Below are 18,899 nucleotides of genomic sequence, written 5' to 3' on the forward strand. Positions count from 1 at the left end.
ACAAATGGCCAAAAAAACACTAGTATGAGGGCTCACATGGAGGAACATCTTACAACAATGCATGAAAATAGAGCACCTTTATCACTTATTTTACAAAACATAACAGTAGTTCCTTTGTTTTTTTAAGGTCAATTTGAAAAAAAAAATATGAATCAACATTGTGGCAGTCTGTCCTATGCCAAATAGTTGACATTTTGGAACTTGCAAAAGGGACTTAATGTTAAATGATGATGCTGTGATACATTCAGAGTGGGAGATGTACTCCTCCATAACCCCTGAACGAGAAGAAATAGGGTGGAGCCTGAAAGCACTTGCCGAAGAGAAGTCCTGTGTGGTCATACCTTATTGCTACTTTGTTGTCTGCACACAGAGGGCTTATAGTTAATACTGTCTGAGAGTTACTTCCGGTTGGGAGGGTCGTTCTTTTATGTGATGACTAGGCTGCTTAAAATACTTAACAGAACCTGTAGTGCACAGGATTACACTTATTTATCCTCTTTTCCTTCTATGATTATTTGTCCCAAAGGGCTTCACCCAAAACTCTGTCATTATTTTGGGAAATCTGTTCCTTTTTTCTGTGTTTAATGGAAGGTATACTGACATGACTACAGGCATAATTCTGTAGTTATTTAACTCTTCATGATCATGTTCATCTTGTTCACTTTTGGGGAAGAACTACCAGGGATTTTTTACAGCTTGTCTAAATTGTATGACAACATGCATGCCATGCATTATGGTTTTGTTTGTATTCAAGGAGTAGAGAGAATATATTTAATATAGTAAGTATTTAATGTATAGCAAAAAGCTACTTTTTGTTGAGTAGCTAAGCAAATAAGAGCCTATGTAATATCAACTTCCACCTGTCCAACTATCTCACTGTCCACATCCATATTGAATGTAACAATTTTTGTGGTGCTGCAAGTAGACTCCAAGGTCTAGTATGGGTTCAGTTTTAAACAGTTTGGTTCAGGGTTGGATGTAAGTAAAGCACATTGAAACATCAATATGCTCACTAGAAGTGTGCTGTAGTTCTTTCACACAAGTACTGTTACATACATGTAAATAACATTCATGAATCTCTCTTGCCCATGCACAAACAACTATATTTTCAATATTTCTTTTCCTTACTGTTTCCCAAACTTTATGTGGGAAATTAAAATTCCAAGGAAAGTTTTGAAACTGTGGGACATCTGACATTTGGCATCACTTTTCACCAAAGAAAGCAGATGTGTATGGACCATGCATGGAAAAAATTATTGAAGGATATGTTAAAAGGAATAAACAAATTTGGTCAGAAATGCTTTATTGTTGTATCATTTAGTGATTGGACACAGTCCAGTCAGTCACTCTTTAAAATTATTAAAAAAACGTTTGTTTGTTTCTTTCTTTCATTCTTTCTTTTGTCTTTCTAAATTTTACCATCCAGACATTCTGTGCAGCTGCTCTCCTAAACTGTTTAACCCTTAAAGAGGCGGAGGGGAAAAATCCATCTGTCTTCAACATTTTTGGGGGTTGTCATTGCATTGCATTATTTTCTGAAATTGAGCCTTTGGGAGTTTTCAGAGGAACTCTTTGCGGTCATTTTGACAGCAAATCTCTGAAAATTGAACATTCCATTCTTGGGTAGCATGCATTTTTCTGAGACAGGTCAGCCAAAACTGATGGGCAGGTGCATATATAGTGGGGATGACATCAGTGCTTGCAATTTTTGAAAATTGAAATCAGTTTTGTTTTGTTTTGTTTTTTTAACTAAAATCAGAGTTTAAAATTTTTATGAAAATCAGAGACAAATTGGTGCAATTATTTGCCAAAACAAGCTAATTATCTGTATTTGTGTTAATTTTTTTTTATGAATTTCTTTCGCAAAATTAAAGAAATTTGAATTTAAATTGAGAATTACAAATCAAGTACCATAATTTGATTGAAATCACAGACCACATTAAATGTTGTCTAAGCCCAGGTGAAATGCATGCAGTAGAGCACCTGCATGTACCCGCAGAGAGGACTGTTCCTTCAGAGATACAGGTACCAAGGGTACCGGACTCTAAGACTCTAGGGTTTAAAAACTTGGAGTGCACAGGAGATTGTGAGCAAGAAACTCATACCTAATAATCAATTAGTGAAAAATATCTTCAACCATATGTACCGTACGTGTGTTAATTTTATGTGCCATATGTACATATGAAGTTCAAGTAATGGTATTTTACCTGGCTTTAATGAGTGCAAAAAGCAGTCATGTTACAACAGGTTTGTTTGTGATCCAGCTCCCTTGTAATTTATAGAGTAGTGACTCAGGCTTGATTAAAACTAATTCACTTCAGCAAGAACATTTTATGTACTGGTTTTGGTTTCACCTCACAATGACCAACATTTCTAATCCTAATAGAATACATGTACATGTGTACTTTTAGATAAAAGGTACACGTAGATGTACACTGATACTTTACTTTATTCCAACCCATAATTGGACATTTTCAGAGTACCAAAAATGGGTCACTTGGGAGACATTCCCATAGGAATGTGCACAAAATTTTTCAAATGTTACCGTCGCATAATTCAATATTCCCTAATCCGATCTTAACCAAACTTTGCATGTTTTCCTTTCAGACCCTAATCTATCATCTCTCAAAATGTGGACCAAAAAATTCTCCTCCTTTTGGAAGTTGGAGCATTAGGGAGACGTTGAAATGTCTCAATAATGACCGATGTCTCCCGAATGTTGAAAAATTTAACACAAAATGTCTCCCAAGTGACCTATTTGGAAATATTAAATAAAGTAAAATAAAATAATGATTATCAGTCCTTTACATGCAATTCATTCACAGAATAATAATAAAAAAGTGATTTGAATACAGACAAGTTTCTTGAACCATGAAATCCTGCCAAACTAGATTGTGTGCCTCAGGTGCTGTGAGTCCCTCTGGTGTTACATCACCGTGATTGTTTAATTTTGGTTCCTGGTATTCAGACTTAGGGTTGAAAATAGTTACTTTTGATTTAATGATATGTACACGTATACATGAATATTCACAAAGTAAGAGTCTGTAGTTTAAATTAAGTTCATAATCTAGTTAGAAATGTTAGAGTTGTGCTTTCTTGTACAATGTGAGTCAAAATGGTTAGAATGTTCTCTTGGGATAACCACAATACATGTATATGAACGATATGTTGCAGTCTAAGGAATAAAATGTATTTTTTTGTAAAATGAGTGTTCAATTCCTTTTATCCTTTTGGCTTATTTTTCATTTTTTTCTTTTGTCTTACAGTGCATACTCATCCATATCTACCTTTTCGAGAGCAGCATTGTATCCTCTTAGATTTAGAGGAGTTGGAGAATTTGTAACTTTAATCTGTGTAATAGCATTAACTGAAAGCAATCATTATTTACTGAGAAAATTACCCTGGACTGGCACTGACTGTTAAAGCTTTAATGTCTACACATCCACTGAGTAGAAGTCTTTCTTGGTTGCTGTTAGCCTGTTAGTTTTGAAATAAACATGTACTTCATAGTTTGATGTTCCAACAGTTCATGGTAAAAATGAAGTGTGTCAAAGATCATTTGGGAACAGCAATAAGCACATGTAAGGTCCGCCTTATCAACATGGCCATACACCAACTGGCATTTTAGGGCTTTGTTTTTGAATGACCTTGCCTTTTTGAAATACCAAACTGGCACACTCACTCAGTACTCACTTTTGACTCTATTGTGAGTCTTACAGAATGTTACTTTTGGAAGTTGAAAAGGAGGGGTCCTTAAAAGTCTTAAGCTCAAAAGGTTTTTTTTTGATGAAGGGGCTTATGTATCATAATGCCAGCTTGGTCCTTGATCTGTAAAAAGTTGAAACTAGAGAACCCATGAAAGCATTTTAATTACTTTTTGGCACAAATAATCATCCCTTTGTGAACTTCATGGGCAAAGTAAATTCAGTTTGCATGGCTTACCTGTGTAATTTGTATCGAATTTGAATATGCATGACACAAATATTGAGCATTTACAAACAAATGTTCTAGTAATTACTTAAGAATTACTTAATTTTTTGTACAACAAAATTATTTGTGACCCATTGGAGTCACAGAAATTTTTAATGCAAGATGCTTTGTGCTGCAGTCCAGAAAGGCTTTCAGTGATGGTTTCAGAAAAACACAAATAGTGTCAATTAGTTTGTGACAGTCAGGGTGGATATAATTCCAAATTTCAGGATTGCACATGCAATTGGTAACGGTTTCATCATTATATTGCCAAAAAGAATTTTTCATCTTCACAAAATAATGTTTTGTAAAAAAAAAATCCCTTTAAGTAGTCCCTGGAACTTTTTTGTAAACGCTCAATGTATGTATCAAGCAGTTTTAAATTTGATATGAATTATTGGTGCTGAGCCAGCTGTTGCACAGAACGATAATGGCAAATGCTTGATTGAGCATGTGTTGTGGTAGCCAATCTATACAAGAGTTGATAAGTCTGGCTAAACCCATTAAATAATTTATCTATGGAGGAGACTTTGGAAAGGAAGGTTCATTAGGGAAGTGTTAATTTCAATACTCAATATATCATGTTTGCTATGATGATGATCATGGTATTTAATGTACAGTGCCAAAATGACAAGGCAGACTGCACTAGCCCTTTCAGTTAACTCTGTCAGTTGTGACTACTGAATGTGACATCACTGAAATTTGACAGTGAACAGTCGCATGTATGACACTTTCTCACTGGGTATCAATAGCAAACTGCATGTTTTATGCATGCCCAGTATACATAAAAAGTAGCAGTTTTATTGTCAAACAGATTTTACAATGTGATTTCCAAATTTTCTCCCTTCTTTTTTCATGCATTCTGCATCCGAACATTCAAAAAAAATATTCAGATATTCTGATATTTGGCACAGCCTTACAGTTGAATACTTCTTTCAAGTATCAAGAGGATTATACATACATGTATACACACATACAAATGATACATGTACATCAGAATGATCATATACATAGCACCATAAAAACTGCCTGTTTACAATATATTGTTGACCAAATATTTTTGGATGAACAAAAAAGATCATCTATTGAATATAGCAATTTATCCCCCCCCCACATTAATGAGGTAATAATTGGTAACATTGAACAATGCCTATGCCTTTTGAGTTCAACTCTTTGATCTTTCAACAAGTTTGCAATGTAGGTCAAATATCAAGTGGTATACCGTGGTATGATATCCTGTACGCTGTACTCCTGTTTCAAACAGGAAATATTAATGTAGCAAAACCTTGTTAGCTCCCCACACAGGTCTCTTAGACTTAGTGACTTTTTAAAATCAGTATCAAGTAATAAATTTATTTGGGGGCACTCTCCTCTCTTGCCTAATTTGAAATGCACCTTCACTGACAAGGAAGAGGTAGACTGATGGGATGTTCTTCAACAGGGCTAGCTTGGGCATTTACCTGGTGTACACATGAGATTATGCATTCAAACAGACTTAACTTTTGTTTGTTCTTTTCCTATCCATGTTCATGGGCCACTTTCAATGACTTGTGTTAACTCTATCAGCCTACACAATGAAATTATTTCATTATTTTCACTTATTTTAACCACACTAAAATGGCAATTATTGTCATCGGTTATCTAGAGGGATGTTGAGTAAGGACAAGAAAACACAGTTTGAAATTCGTTAATGCCTAAAGTTATATTTCTCAATGACAACAAAAACAAAACTCATACAGGTACATGTATATGCAGTCAAATTTGACCTGACAGTTATGAATGTTAGCATGACTTTCTTTGATTATTCAGGTCCTTTTTTTCCACCAGGAGGTACTGACATTTAACAGCCATTGATATGTTGGTACATGCACATGTGTGCACTCGTACTTCTTTTCAACTTGTCAGTCTTGACCAAGAATTTTGAGGTTACTGCTTTTAGTTGACAGTTTGACATTAGAATTCATTTGGTTTCAAATATAGTAATTAAGTCTTACTTTAAATTCCCTAGGCTTCAAAACCAACCCAATTCTGGAGGAAGAATTTAGCTTCTTTGATTAAAATTAGTATATTAGTGATGTCACCCAAAAGCACCAATGCATTGTAGCATAGAAGTACATGTATTTTGTTGAGGGACCACTTTTATTGCCGGCTGGTTTATTATATAGTGTTTTAAGCTGACCATGTGATGGACTCTTGACCAATTGGATGGGTTAACTACCTTGGGTATTACCGTAATGTTCGAATGTAGGTGGCAGCTTATATTTTGATTCTCACAATGAAAAATGTCCCTGTGGCTTATATACCAGTACTCTGCGCGGCTTCAACATTTGAAGAATAAGTCAGTCATTTGAAGAATAAGTCAGTCATTTGATAAATAAGTAAGTCATTTGACGCTGTACTGTGCCTGAGCACAGCCTAGCCCAGCTTACATTCACTCTACTCACATGTTGAAAATTAAGGACACCAGTCCAGAGGGGTCCAATAGACTCAGAAATGTACCGTAAGTACCATTCAGACCTCACAAATCGTGTCATGCCTCTGTTTGTTTTTGTCTGTTTTATCATTGTGTTGTTTAATTTATTTCATGCTGCATGGCCCATCCAACCAGGACCCTCATCCAGCCCGCCCAAATCGGTAATTTTGAGGACTTGGGAAAGTTAAGATATATTAGCGACCCTCGTTTGTGCACTGCGTACACTTGAAGATTATTATTACACTTGAAGACGAATATTATATGTACCCTGCCATACCCATGTAGTTTTAGCAACAAGTACATGTACATTTACAGGGCTTACATGTATGTCTCAGCCCATTTTCCAGTTTTGTTTGTTATGACTGAATGTGAAGGAAAGAGGTGCGATGAGGGATGCTAAAACTGAATGTGAAGGAAAGAGGTGCGATGAGGGATGCTAAAACTGAATGTAAAGGAAAGAGGTGCGATGAGGGATGCTAAAACTGAAAGTAAAGGAAAGAGGTGCGATGAGGGATGCTAAAACTGAATATAAAGGAAAGAAGTGCGATGAGGGATGCTAAAACTGAATGTAAAGGAAAGAGGTGCGATGAGGGATGCTAAAACTGAATGTAAAAGAAAGAGGTGCGATGAGGGATGCTAAAACTGAATGTAAAGGAAAGAGGTGCGATGAGGGATGCTAAAACTGAATGTAAAGGAAAGAGGTGCGATGAGGGATGCTAAAACTGAATGTAAAGGAAAGAGGTGCGATGAGGGATGCTAAAACTGAATGTAAAGGAAAGAGGTGCGATGAGGGATGCTAAAACTGAATGTAAAGGAAAGAGGTGCGATGAGAGATGCTAAAACTGAAAGTGGGCTTACATACACATACATTATCATTATTTACAAATCAAAAGTACAAGACTCACCTAGTAAAAAAGGCTTCCAATTTTCAAAGCCTTGCCAAAGTGTTGCCCTGCATTACACTCAGAGAAATTCTTCAGAGGACCCATGGTGTGTATATATGCACACAGTTTGAAGATCTACACAGTGCACTACATGCAATCACAAGAGATCCCTGTTTCAAATAAAAGTTGATCATATTACCACTTAATGAAAGGAAGTGTTTGGTAAAAGCCAGCTTTGTTTACTGAGAGTGCACTGTCATTTTCTTCCTGGAGACAGAATTCTGTGGACTAGTTACTCTTATTGCCTCATAATTCTGTATTTATGAACCCCTAAAAGTCTAGTCAGGTCAGCAATTACTTATGCTTTTGAACACCCCCACTTTTTGTCCAGTTGACGCCTGGTACTAAATAAAACGTCACATGCTGTGTTGAAATAGTCTCTGTAATTTGTCAGTGTACACATAAGCCCTTAAAAGCAAATTAACTAAGATGAGGTCCTGTGTCTCCTTGTGGTGTTGGGATTGTAATATATTTAGAAGTCCTGAGATATTTCACATCTCGTAGGGAATCTGCCCACATCTCATACAGATATTGGGTAAGATGTCATCATGCAGTATTAGCTTTTCTGGTACGTAATTGCTTTTCCCACTTAATTGTGTTTGCACTTGCGTGGTTATCTCAAGGGTGTTATCCTACATTACTTAAGCGTACTTTGAAGGCGCTGCTTTGAATCGGTGTGACTAAATAAAAACCAGAGTACCTATTGATTTGGATGTTTGTGGACAAATATAATTGTTTTGTTGATGGTGATGTCATACTGTGACTCATACATAAAAACCACATTGTGAGGCTGCTTGATTCAAGGTTTTGTGTGTTTCTTTGTTAAATGTCAAATCTTCACTTCTATGCCATCAAAAACTTATTTCTCAAGACAAAAGACATTGCTCATTTTACAAATCATAAATACTTCATTTTCATGCAACGGAAAGAATAGTATCGTTTGATGACATATTGAATGTTCTGTTTCAACTTACTCTGCCTCATGAATGTAATGAATAATTTAGTGATATGTGATTGATAACCCATCAATCAGTGGTGAAGAATTATTCAGGGATTGTATAAACTTTATACAATTGGAGAGATAGGGGACCATCGGAAGTCCAAAATATACCGTCATGTATGGATTTTTTGTGCAAACACTGTAAGGAAAGCTGTTGGTTGTTTTGCAAAGGAGAAGTGGTACATGATTCCCTGTTTTGAGGCATATCTTTCATTATGATGACACCTGACAGTTTTTCACAGTGCTGTTTAGTTCTGAACCTAGTCTGTGCCTCCAAAGATCCATCGTCAGATGATGATTTCATGATGATTACATTACCTTCTGTTACATTTCCTATCATTTGGCCAGGAGGAGACTCAACTTTTTTTAAATGAACTGCCAGTTCTGACAGCTGACCATATTGTGAACTCCTCTTTACAACAAGGGGTCTTAAACACTGCTCACACAGGTCTCTTGAGCTTCAAGTAGAAACTCTGCAATCTGCTTTAATATTCCTTACCACTTCCTTTTTGACAACAGCCTTTTATTACCTTAGTTTCAGTTTCTTGGTTGTTTTTTTATCAATTATTCAAGAATTCATGTAGGCGGAATATATTTCAAATTCTCCATTTAAAAAGTCCAAAGGAATCAGATGACACAGCTGTACAAACAGGAAAGTTCAAACAATGTGTTATTAACTTTTCATCAGCATCCCTCCAACCATCAAGAATTGATTTTTCAAATATTTTATTGCTTTCGTGACATTATACATGGATGTATCTCTTTCCTTTCTTCTGACTCTGTGACAGCTTTTTTCCAATCTCAAGACCAGAGGCTTGTTTAATTTCACTCTTGATAGGTTTTTGCAGGCGCAGATAATGCCAGATTAATCACAGTGACGTAGTGAGGGCTTGTACTTGGACAGACATTAACCCCTTAGGTAAATGTCAGAGATATTGACACACCCACTCAAAGTCCCGTGGGTGTACAGAGAGGCACCTTCACTGAGTCAATTAATTAGTTCCATGAAGGGCTTAGGTTGCTGAGACCTTAATAAACCCTTGCTGTTCCAAAAATCAAGAGGAAAAGGAGAATAGTCTCTGCCTATAAATTCATGGTATAATTCTGTGTGTTGCCTCTTGGTCAGTCTCTAACTTGACAGTTGACCCCCCATCAATCTTGTTAATTGATCATAACACATGCACTAGTACACTCAAGTGCATGCATACTTTTTCCATAGTTTTTGGGAAGTATGCTAGTCATTATACAATTCTGCAGGGACAGAAAAATACAGCTTTGTCCTAATTTGCCTAACAAAAACGTCCCCATAACACACACAGGGTCTACCCATATAAACTGATGCAATATCGAAGAGCGATCAAAATGTATACATGCTCAAAAATTGCAGGGGAATACAATCACTCATTGACAAAAATATAATTAGACAATCAGTGCTCTGATTGTATAATTATATTTTTGTCAATATTCAGATCACAGTGTTACACAGCCCTTTAATATTTCTGCAATGACTCATTTATGTTTTGTGTGAAATTATATTGCTGATCAATGACGAACTATGTAGGCCTTCATTTTATGAACACAAGGTGATATGGGAAAACTAACTTTTGATTTGATGACATCACAGAGCTTTGATGTCTGTCAGGTAATCTAGTTGGTACCTCATTTATATGCAAGATAACATTTTGATGCATATTAAATAATGAAGGTATTGGAAAGTGATCATCTTAAAATTTCAACCACTAATTTCCAGGAAGGTGATGTCATCATTTTGAAACTTTTACCAACCAGTGTTGACAGTACCCTAGTATGAAAGTATTTCAAATTTTAAAGCCAAAAGTATTTTGATGTAGAGGATATTCATTAATGTGATGATGTTACTCTTATGTAGTTCACAAATATTGGCTGCATTATCTTGTGATATAGTAAGACTAGCCTCCCAGTGATCCAGTGGAGCATTCTGTTGCTATTTTCACCTCAGGAAAGCAGAATGCTCCATGGATTACCTCCAGGAGGCTAGTTTACTACATTCTCACTGTAGGACATCCACAAGCTTCTATAGGCCTACATTATGAATAGCATGAAGGGTTTATTTGCCCCTTTGCTGCATGTTAAATATTTGTAGTGACATCATGCTGACCGCAAGAATCATGAGACAAAGCAGGCGATATTTGTTTTATAAACCCCTTCCTCAGAATCTGTGTAATTTAAGCAATAACTGCTTAATTGATCTAAATACACATACTCATAAGCTCAAGGGATTTTTATTGATAAATTTAGCTGCCTCTTTATGTCTTATTGTTAACAGAAATATTTCACATTTTGGATTCATTTAGTCGTAATGTGCACATTTGATATAATTGGTTTTCCGTGAAGGATGGATAAATTCAGACGTCAAACGTACTCTTTTCACATTTACAGAAACATTCTTTTCATGTTTATAAACTAGATTTTCATTATGCACTGTCAGACATATGGTAGGTTTTATTAACAACTTGCTCAAGTTTAGATGTTGTTTCAAATCTTATTTCTGTTCATGTTATCTTTCTGTCTTGCCAGCTCGCATTGGCCGTTTTCAACTTCAGGATGAAAAGGTGAAATTTATGCTGAATAACACCATATCCAAGAAAAAGGAGTCAACACAGCTTTTCCGAACCATCATGGATAAAGGTAACAAATAAAAAAATTCAAATGTTCACCTCTTTCTTCCATCCTAGAAGCTTTCAAAGTTTTTCGTTGGACAGCACTATGAGGACTTGTAAAGCCTGCATTAAGGGACATGTGTAACCTGCTCTGCCAATATTTTCATATATTCTGAAGCAGTCATAATGACTTTCTTTAATTAAAGAGTTTGCATGCAAAGGGAAGGAAAGAAGTTTTCATTTAGTGGTGGAACACACATTTTTGGGTGTATGTATTAAATGAGATAAACAAGCTTCACTGAATCAGGCATTAATCAAACCTTCACTAGAGGGCTCTCTTCATGTTAAGCAGTTGAGTAAACCTAAGTGGGAGGGATTGTGTATTTGTCAGTAAGTGTAGCAGATGCATTTAAAGTTATTGTCACCAAGTATACAAAGTTCTTTGTTTATTTAAATTTTTATCACATCACAGAAAGACAAAAAGCGAAAGAAGAAGAAGTCACACTTCTTCTTTCAAAATACCATGAATGTAACTCACAATATTAAACCCAACAGTGGGAAATAATTACAAAATGTTCATTAACTTCAGCAGGGCACCAGCTGTCACTTTTAGTCACCATGGTCACCGAATGATGAATATATGCAAACTAACCACAATCCTAATACTTGATGAGAGGACTACTGTCCCTTTACTGCAAAAGAAAATGATTTGCTGTGTCCTTTGGCTGTTCAATTTGCCGGCAGGAATCTGGCAGTGCTTGTGTGAGGAAAGCTTTTTGACTTGTAGTAAAAGTGGAGTTAAAAGAAGATAAAAATTCAGAATTTTTCTCTCACCACAAATTTGCTTATAAATCCCTGTGATCATTTTGCTTTAAGCCAAGCCTATGAAACCTGGTGTATTGAGGATTCTTGACTGTTAAAAAATACTTCCTGGAGGTAGAATGTATCAATAAGACATCCACAGACAAATTGGGATTTTTTTTTATGGCAATTAACTTATTTGAATTACAGTCATTTGCAAAAGTTTAAGACCACCTGGAATTTATTGGTATTTCTGTCACTTGGCCTGTATTACATTGTCTCATTGAATGATTAATTACCTTGTTTTTACAGTGGTGCACATAACATCAGTGTAGTGCTATATACCCATTTGAATGAAATTTTTGCAAAGACAGGTCTTGTATGACATTTTATCTGTAAGGCAGCATGGGTAAAAAAAAGCCAGTCTAAGTAATAAAAAATAAAGGAGGGCGCACTAAATATTAACATTTCAAATCATGGAAATGTAGCTGTTCAAGTTAACCAAGATACTGAGGTTATACATTGAAAATAGACATAAGTTGCCACAATTGATTGGTTTAAGTTTGGTTTTTCCTCTGGTGTTCTTGCATTTTGTTTGGGTCCTCCTAAACTTTTGCAAATGACAATTTGTTTTTGATGTAGAGCCCCCTTCCTCGTGTCACTAGCCAGTTATGCTTGTATACCATAGTGCTTGATGAAAATATTCTTCCCATGTGAAATGCATGTACATGTATCACTGAAATGAGATTTGTACTTTTTTGATTGATTTTTACCCCATGTAGGTATCATCTCATATACTGAATACCTGTTTCTGTTGTGCATTCTTACAAGTAAGTATGATTTTAAATTGTATTTGGACGTGCATCTTTGTCTGGTTGACTATCAGTTTGAGTATTGTTTTGCTATTCAGAGAATGCTTCTTGAAATGTTCAAATATTTTTTTATGAGATATAGATGCAAATCGATTCTGCCTCACCAGGGTCACAAGGACATTGCTGCATTGGCCTTTCCTGACTCTTTATCTCAGTCAGATGTTGCTTCCAAGTTCTGCTTTTTGTAGTTCTGCTAAGGTTTTTAAGCAGTTCCAGTGCCAGAGAGTACCAAAGTGAATAGGACACACACAATAAAAAAATTATGTGAAGGGCATTAGTGTGATAACCAGCACATGAACCAACACGCGTCTATTCAATTTGCCTTAATTTTCTGGTTCAATATGACATCACTTTTCTGTTCATGCTGGAAATTTGTGTACAGTTGAAGCCAAAAGCTTACATACAACTGAACCAAAGAGTTGCCCTGAAAATAGAACAGTTCCTTCTTCTGTTTCATTTAAATCTTTCCAGTTGACAACATGACTCATGAAAGTCAATGGCCATGTGATTTCTTAAGTCGTTATTTAATCCTTAGCCCTTCCTATGATACTCAAGACCAAGATATGCTGCCAGAGTATTTCATATAGTTCCAAACATAGTTCCAGCATAACTGCTTTGAGAATTTCAGACTTCATGCCACAAAGGGCTTATATTAGAGGAGGATATAGTACACTCTAGAATTTCAAAAAATACCAAAGTTACGATGCAGAAGAGTTACATATGAGCTGTTAATTTAAGTTATTTAAAAAAACAGTCAAGTTAAACCATTTGACAACCCGATTTTGGGTCTAAAGTTTGAACATGTGCTAATGACTAAGAAAATGAAAAGAACCTCACACAACCCACACCCAGTCCCAAATCCTCACTGAGCTAAAACTACAGCAAGGTTTTATAGAAAAGTAACAAGCTGGTTCAACAACAGAAGTCCACTGCTTTCATCCTAGCCCAAACAGTTGCTAAATGTGCAAATTCCTTTGCGGCTTATTTTATTTGCTAAACACTTGATCAACTAGTAGTGCGCCCTCTGCTCCCACAATGCATAGAGGTGCAGCTGCCATGTTCGTCCTTCTTTTCTTAGTGCCATTGATAACGGACGTGTCGTTTGGCTTTTTTGAGTTTCCGTTTTTGTTCGACTTTTTGTGGTACCCCGAGTGACTGTAACGTATCAGCAACGAATGGTAGTCCTTCTACATATACATATTTTCTGTCTGTGTGTCTGCCATTTGTCGTTTTTGTGTGGTATTTTTCTCTTTTTTTCTTTGTACATGCTTGCAGGTTACTGATTTTGATTCTACGTATGCAGCAGTATCACCTAACGATATCGCATGGGGTCAACTCAGTGACCAGGGACAGTTGAGGGCTTAACACTTTGAGTGGTCCTCAACTCCCCCCCCCGACAGGAGTCGGTCAACATTAAGATCGAGGTGTTAAGGTCGTAAGCCAATACACGCGATTAGTGTGCGTGATTCTAAATGGACGTGTCTTTTTGAGATCTTAGAGTTCATTGAGGTTTCTGTTTCACTACACACCTTTGTGACATTCTGATCAAACTGTAACATATTGTAATAAACGTACTTTCTATATTTATCTGTATATTTTTTGATTTGGTGGTATATTTTCTCTTTTTGTGTGTGTGCATTTTATAGATCGATGACTCTACGAGGGTACTACCCAGCGATACATAGGGTCAACAGGGCAACCCTGGGATTGTTGGGGGTTCCGTGAGCCAGTGCGAGCGATCTAATACCACGGACCCCCTTTTTCCTTGGTATATTTATAGGGTCAATGGGGCAACCCCGGGTTTGTTGGGGTTCGCGAGGAACTTAGACCGACAGGAGTCGGTCTGTGGAGGATCAAGTGTCATCTTGCTAAACTTGTAATCCCACGGCTAATCCCTGCTTTCAATACCATCTTTGATTCAGTTCAGGATTAGCTCACGCCATACTTGGAGGGCCTGAGCTGCAGTGTGTGTGATATCCGTATGCTCAGTTCCCCAACGTAACACCTAAGCATTGCAGTCAACGAGCGTGCAGAGTGGCGCTGCACTTGGGGTTAAAATTTCCCCCGTTTGCTGGGTCTGGGCGCAACACTCCTCCATCCCAGTTCCTAAGCATTCCGAACGGATGACGCGGGCCGACAACAACCTGCCGTTGGCAACACCCGACATCAGCATGGCTCAGAAGTAGCTGCCAACGCTAGCTACACCGGCCGCATCACCCCTGGTTCCATTGTCTTCAGACACCCTTCAACCGGGGCTCCCGGGCGTGACAAAGACGCTGACGCTCCATGGGACAACACAGTCAGTTCGGGCGCCCTGTTCTTAACACAGGTTTCATGTTCTCGCGCTCGAATGGAGGGAACACAACCCAAGAACACTGTTCTCAGGTTCACACACCACCTCCTCGTCAGGGTTTTACACGAACACGGAAAAACTTGTGATATTTGATTTTTGAAAAGCCGCAAAACTATCAAGATGACTTACAAAGACAGTGGAAAGTTTTGCAAAATTAACAATTCTAACTTTCCATGAAAAAAATGAATTTTTTAAGACGAAGAAGTTAGCCCAGTTTATTTAGGAGTCATCTCAAATCTCGTCCCGGATAAGTTGAGGATAAACTGTGGAAGAGTGTTGCGGTGGAATGTTGAAGGCAACTGGAAATCTCCTCACAATCTCCCCGAAATAAAGCTAGCAGTATTTGTATACACAGTCTCCGTCCCCCCCACTCTGTGGTTTTGGTCAGGCAGGCCACTCAAGGACACTTGTGGTTTTGATGACAGACAGGCCACTGGCAAATTACTGCACTCCTTACTCAGAGCTTTTTGAAACTTCTCTAACTGTGTCATTTGGAATAAATATACATCAACCCTTTCATAAAATATAAAGCTGCTTCAGGTTTTTTCTTCTGGAAAGCTATGCAAAATAAGCAGAGGGACTGACAAAGTCTGTTTTTCCAAACAACCATCTGATTCAATCTACAACAGGTATTGAACACATGACAAAAAATCATGGAGTGTTGAGTGACCCAAGGTCAGTCTCTGGAAATCGCAAACCACTTAAGATAGTAACCACCTATTTCAAGCCCACTAGTAATGTAAACAGTCCTTCATAGTAAGTGACCTACTGATGCAAAATTCCTCCACAACTTCCCCTCCATAAATGAACTGCTACTTGCGGGGGAAACTGTGGGGAAAGTATTCACTCTCCTCTCCCGACAATTTTACTTCAACTTGTCCCAGACGAGATTTGAGATGACTCGCTATCCAACCATTAACTCTCAAAGAATGCACAAGGATGCTGCCATGTTGCATGTTACTTGCTACAAACTAGTAGCAATAACGGGTTGCACAATCCCGGCTTTCGAGCGGCCGACCCACGAACAACAAATCATGCTGTTCGTGAACACACGAGAACAAGCCACCCAAACTCAGCCCACAACGCTGTTCCCCTGTGTGGTACCTGCAGAAACAATACTGGGCCATGCAGGCTCACCACCGAATGTGCCCGGGACAACAGAGCCCACCGCCTCCTGCCCTGTCAGGTTTTTTGACCCCTGTATGCCACCCTTTCTTCTGGCTACCTTCTGGGTCTTTCTGAGAAGACTGCTTCTACCTCTGAAGTTCACCAACCCTCTCCTACTGTATCTTTACTGCAGTCTTGGCAGGCCTCCGACACTCCAATTCACTACGCGTCGACCGCTGGCTCTACAACCAGTTCTCCGGTAGGCAAGAAACGCAAACATTCTTCGTCTTCTTCTACGGGGTCTTAGCAAAAGAAGTCTCACTCCTCACAGAAGGAAGATGCAATGGCCGACATCATGTCAGCGGTCCGCATGCTCTAGGAGAAGCTCTCTTCTATAGCCAACCGTCTAGATCCCAACTCTGCTCCCGTGGTGACAGCCCTAGATCCGGACCCTTTGCCGGCGCAACGTGATACGGATCTGCAACGTGATACGGATCTCCACATCCATATCCAGATCCGCATCCGAACCTGCCTTCATCTTCACCTGCCAGCAATCTGATCTTCTTATGATGGTTTCGCCTCTTCAACTTATCCAGGTTCTGGCGCAGAATACAGCTCACCTCCTGCTCCAGCCCCTGGCCACCCAACAAGACATGATGACGTTCCTCCTTTCTCGGATCAACTGCGGATGGAGCAGGATACGTCCTCTGAAAATGAGGATATCTCCTCTGCAGCCGACCTTAATTAACCCTCCTGAGGCACGGCTCTGTCTTCTTCAGAAGGATATGATCCACATATTAGGCCTGCCTTCCAATCAACCTAAGGCGGAGGCCTCTTCACATGTTTCCTTCAAGCGCCACCCCGCTAGGTTGGAGGCGTCAACGGTAATTTTTCCCGAACTTCCACGTGTCCGCTCATGCGTCGAGATGTTTAAAGTTCTCGCCAATGCCAAAAAAATGGCGTCCATACCCACCCAGGGCCTCGACTTATTTCCAGTTTGCTAGGGAGGACTTTGATAACTTCCCTTTGGTAACTCTGTCCCTGAGATTCTAACGGAGGCTAAAGATAAACTTTCCTCTGACACTCACAAGCCTACAGGAAAGTCTCCATTTAAAGACAAGGACAAGTGTTTTGTCGAGTCTACTCTTGCTAAACTCGACAAGGCCTCACGAAATGGCCTTCTCTGCACTGCGTTTACGGCACTCCTCTCTGTGTATTTGGCCCGTGCGTGTGACAAAGATTCACCAGATACTACAGACCTTGCAGCTGTCACAGTTCAAATGTTCAATGAGAATGTCAACTCTATCTTCGAGCAGTTTGTTCGGATCTCCATTCTGGCCAATTCTGCATGTAGATCCAACACTTTAGATGCCATGAACATTCCCTATGAGGGAGTCAAGTCAAGACTTCAGGAATTTCCTTTGTATGGCAAAAACCTTTTCGCAGAGAAGTTCATGGAGATGATGAGTTAAATGTATTCACACAACACGTAAACTTAGCTTCCGTGACCTTCCACCGGTGGCTCCACCTCGCCAATCCCGTCCCAATGATCAGGGGTCTCGACCCTTCAGACCCCCACGTCAGGGCAGTCATGGTTGCTCTCGCCCCTTTCGTCAACCCAGTTACCAGACTCCTAACTCTTCGCTGGTTCTTAAGAGAAAGTCACATCGGATAGCTGGGTGCTTGTGACCATTCATTACGGATACGCCCTTGAATTCACGAGCACCCCTCCATCTGTACCTATCCTCCGTCTGACTTCAGTTCCTACCCACAAAAACAAACAACAGGCACTGGAGACCGAGATAGACTGTCTCCTTCAGAAATGTGCTATCCACCTGGTTCCCAAATCTCAAGCAAACAAAGGCTTCATCTCAACGTTCTTCTTCACTCCAAAGAAAGAACTCAAAAGCTGGCGACCTATAATCAACCTCAAACCTCTAAACCGCTTTATCCGCCCAAAGAAATTCCGCATGGAGACCCTTTAGATGGTCACCCAATCTCTACAGGTTCCATGCTGGGCGTCTTCCATAGACTTGAAAGATGCCTACCTCCACATTCTGATTCACTCACAAAGCTACGAATACTCATGCTTCCTGTACAACAGGAACCTCCTCGAATTCACGGCTCTCCCCTTTAGCTCCTCCACTTCACTGAGAGTATTCTCGAAGGTTGCAAAGATCATTGCTGCTCGCCTTCAAAAGCGGGAAGTCATGCTGTTACGGTACCTGGAAGACTGTCTGATCGTAGGCAGATCGTTCAAGAAAGCAGAGGTTTCTACCCGCCTTACTTGTGACATCACAAATCAGCTTGGCTTCATCATCAACCTTGAGAAGTCAAATCTCGCTTCAACACAATACCCAACATGTCTAGGGGCATCTTTCGACCTTCCGTGAGGCATAATCTCACCGACGACTGAACACACCGACAATCTTTTCAACTACGTGAAAGTCTTCTCTACCGAGTAGTCTGCTCCGGCCCTCGCCTTGCTTCGTCTCCTTGGCTAGATAGCCAGCATGGTGGATCTCATTCCCCTCTGCAGGCTGTACATGCGCCCCTACAACTTCATTTCTTAGCACTCTACAGGCCTAAATGGGACTCAATCAATCTCCAGGTCCCCATATCAGACTTATCTGACCCCATCTTCAGTTGTGGTTAGTGAAGGAGCACCTCTCTCTCTGAGTGCCCTTCCCCAAGGTGAACCCAGAAGTAACTGACATAACATCGGACGCTTCTCTTCTGGG

The 18,899-nt window shown here is 39.1% G+C and overlaps 2 protein-coding genes across 17 annotated transcripts in view; one reads left to right on the top strand and one right to left on the bottom strand.

The window, feature by feature from the left end:
- LOC110977170 (fibroblast growth factor 20-like) overlaps positions 1–7,366 on the bottom strand; it is a 159,712-nt gene extending 152,346 nt beyond the window's left edge. For all 3 annotated transcript variants that reach the window (XM_087133654.1, XM_087133657.1, XM_087133653.1), the window contains exon 1: positions 7,348–7,366. The gene's annotated coding sequence lies outside the window, so the exon portion shown is untranslated. The remainder of the gene's footprint in view (positions 1–7,347) is intronic.
- Positions 1–18,899, top strand: part of micu3 (mitochondrial calcium uptake family member 3) — a 221,587-nt gene that overhangs the window by 137,230 nt on the left and 65,458 nt on the right. For all 14 annotated transcript variants that reach the window (XR_015424534.1, XM_087133647.1, XM_087133637.1 and 11 more), the window contains 2 exons: positions 10,943–11,053; positions 12,609–12,656. Coding sequence is in view for 13 of the 14 variants with exons in the window: in XM_087133647.1 (XP_086989773.1) it covers positions 10,943–11,053; positions 12,609–12,656 (159 nt within the window). In the remaining variant the exon portion in view is untranslated. The remainder of the gene's footprint in view (positions 1–10,942; positions 11,054–12,608; positions 12,657–18,899) is intronic.

Source organism: Acanthaster planci, linkage group LG02 (genome assembly GCF_054643075.1).
Source record: "Acanthaster planci isolate LZ-2023a linkage group LG02, COTS_SCS, whole genome shotgun sequence".
Taxonomy (NCBI): domain Eukaryota; kingdom Metazoa; phylum Echinodermata; class Asteroidea; order Valvatida; family Acanthasteridae; genus Acanthaster; species Acanthaster planci.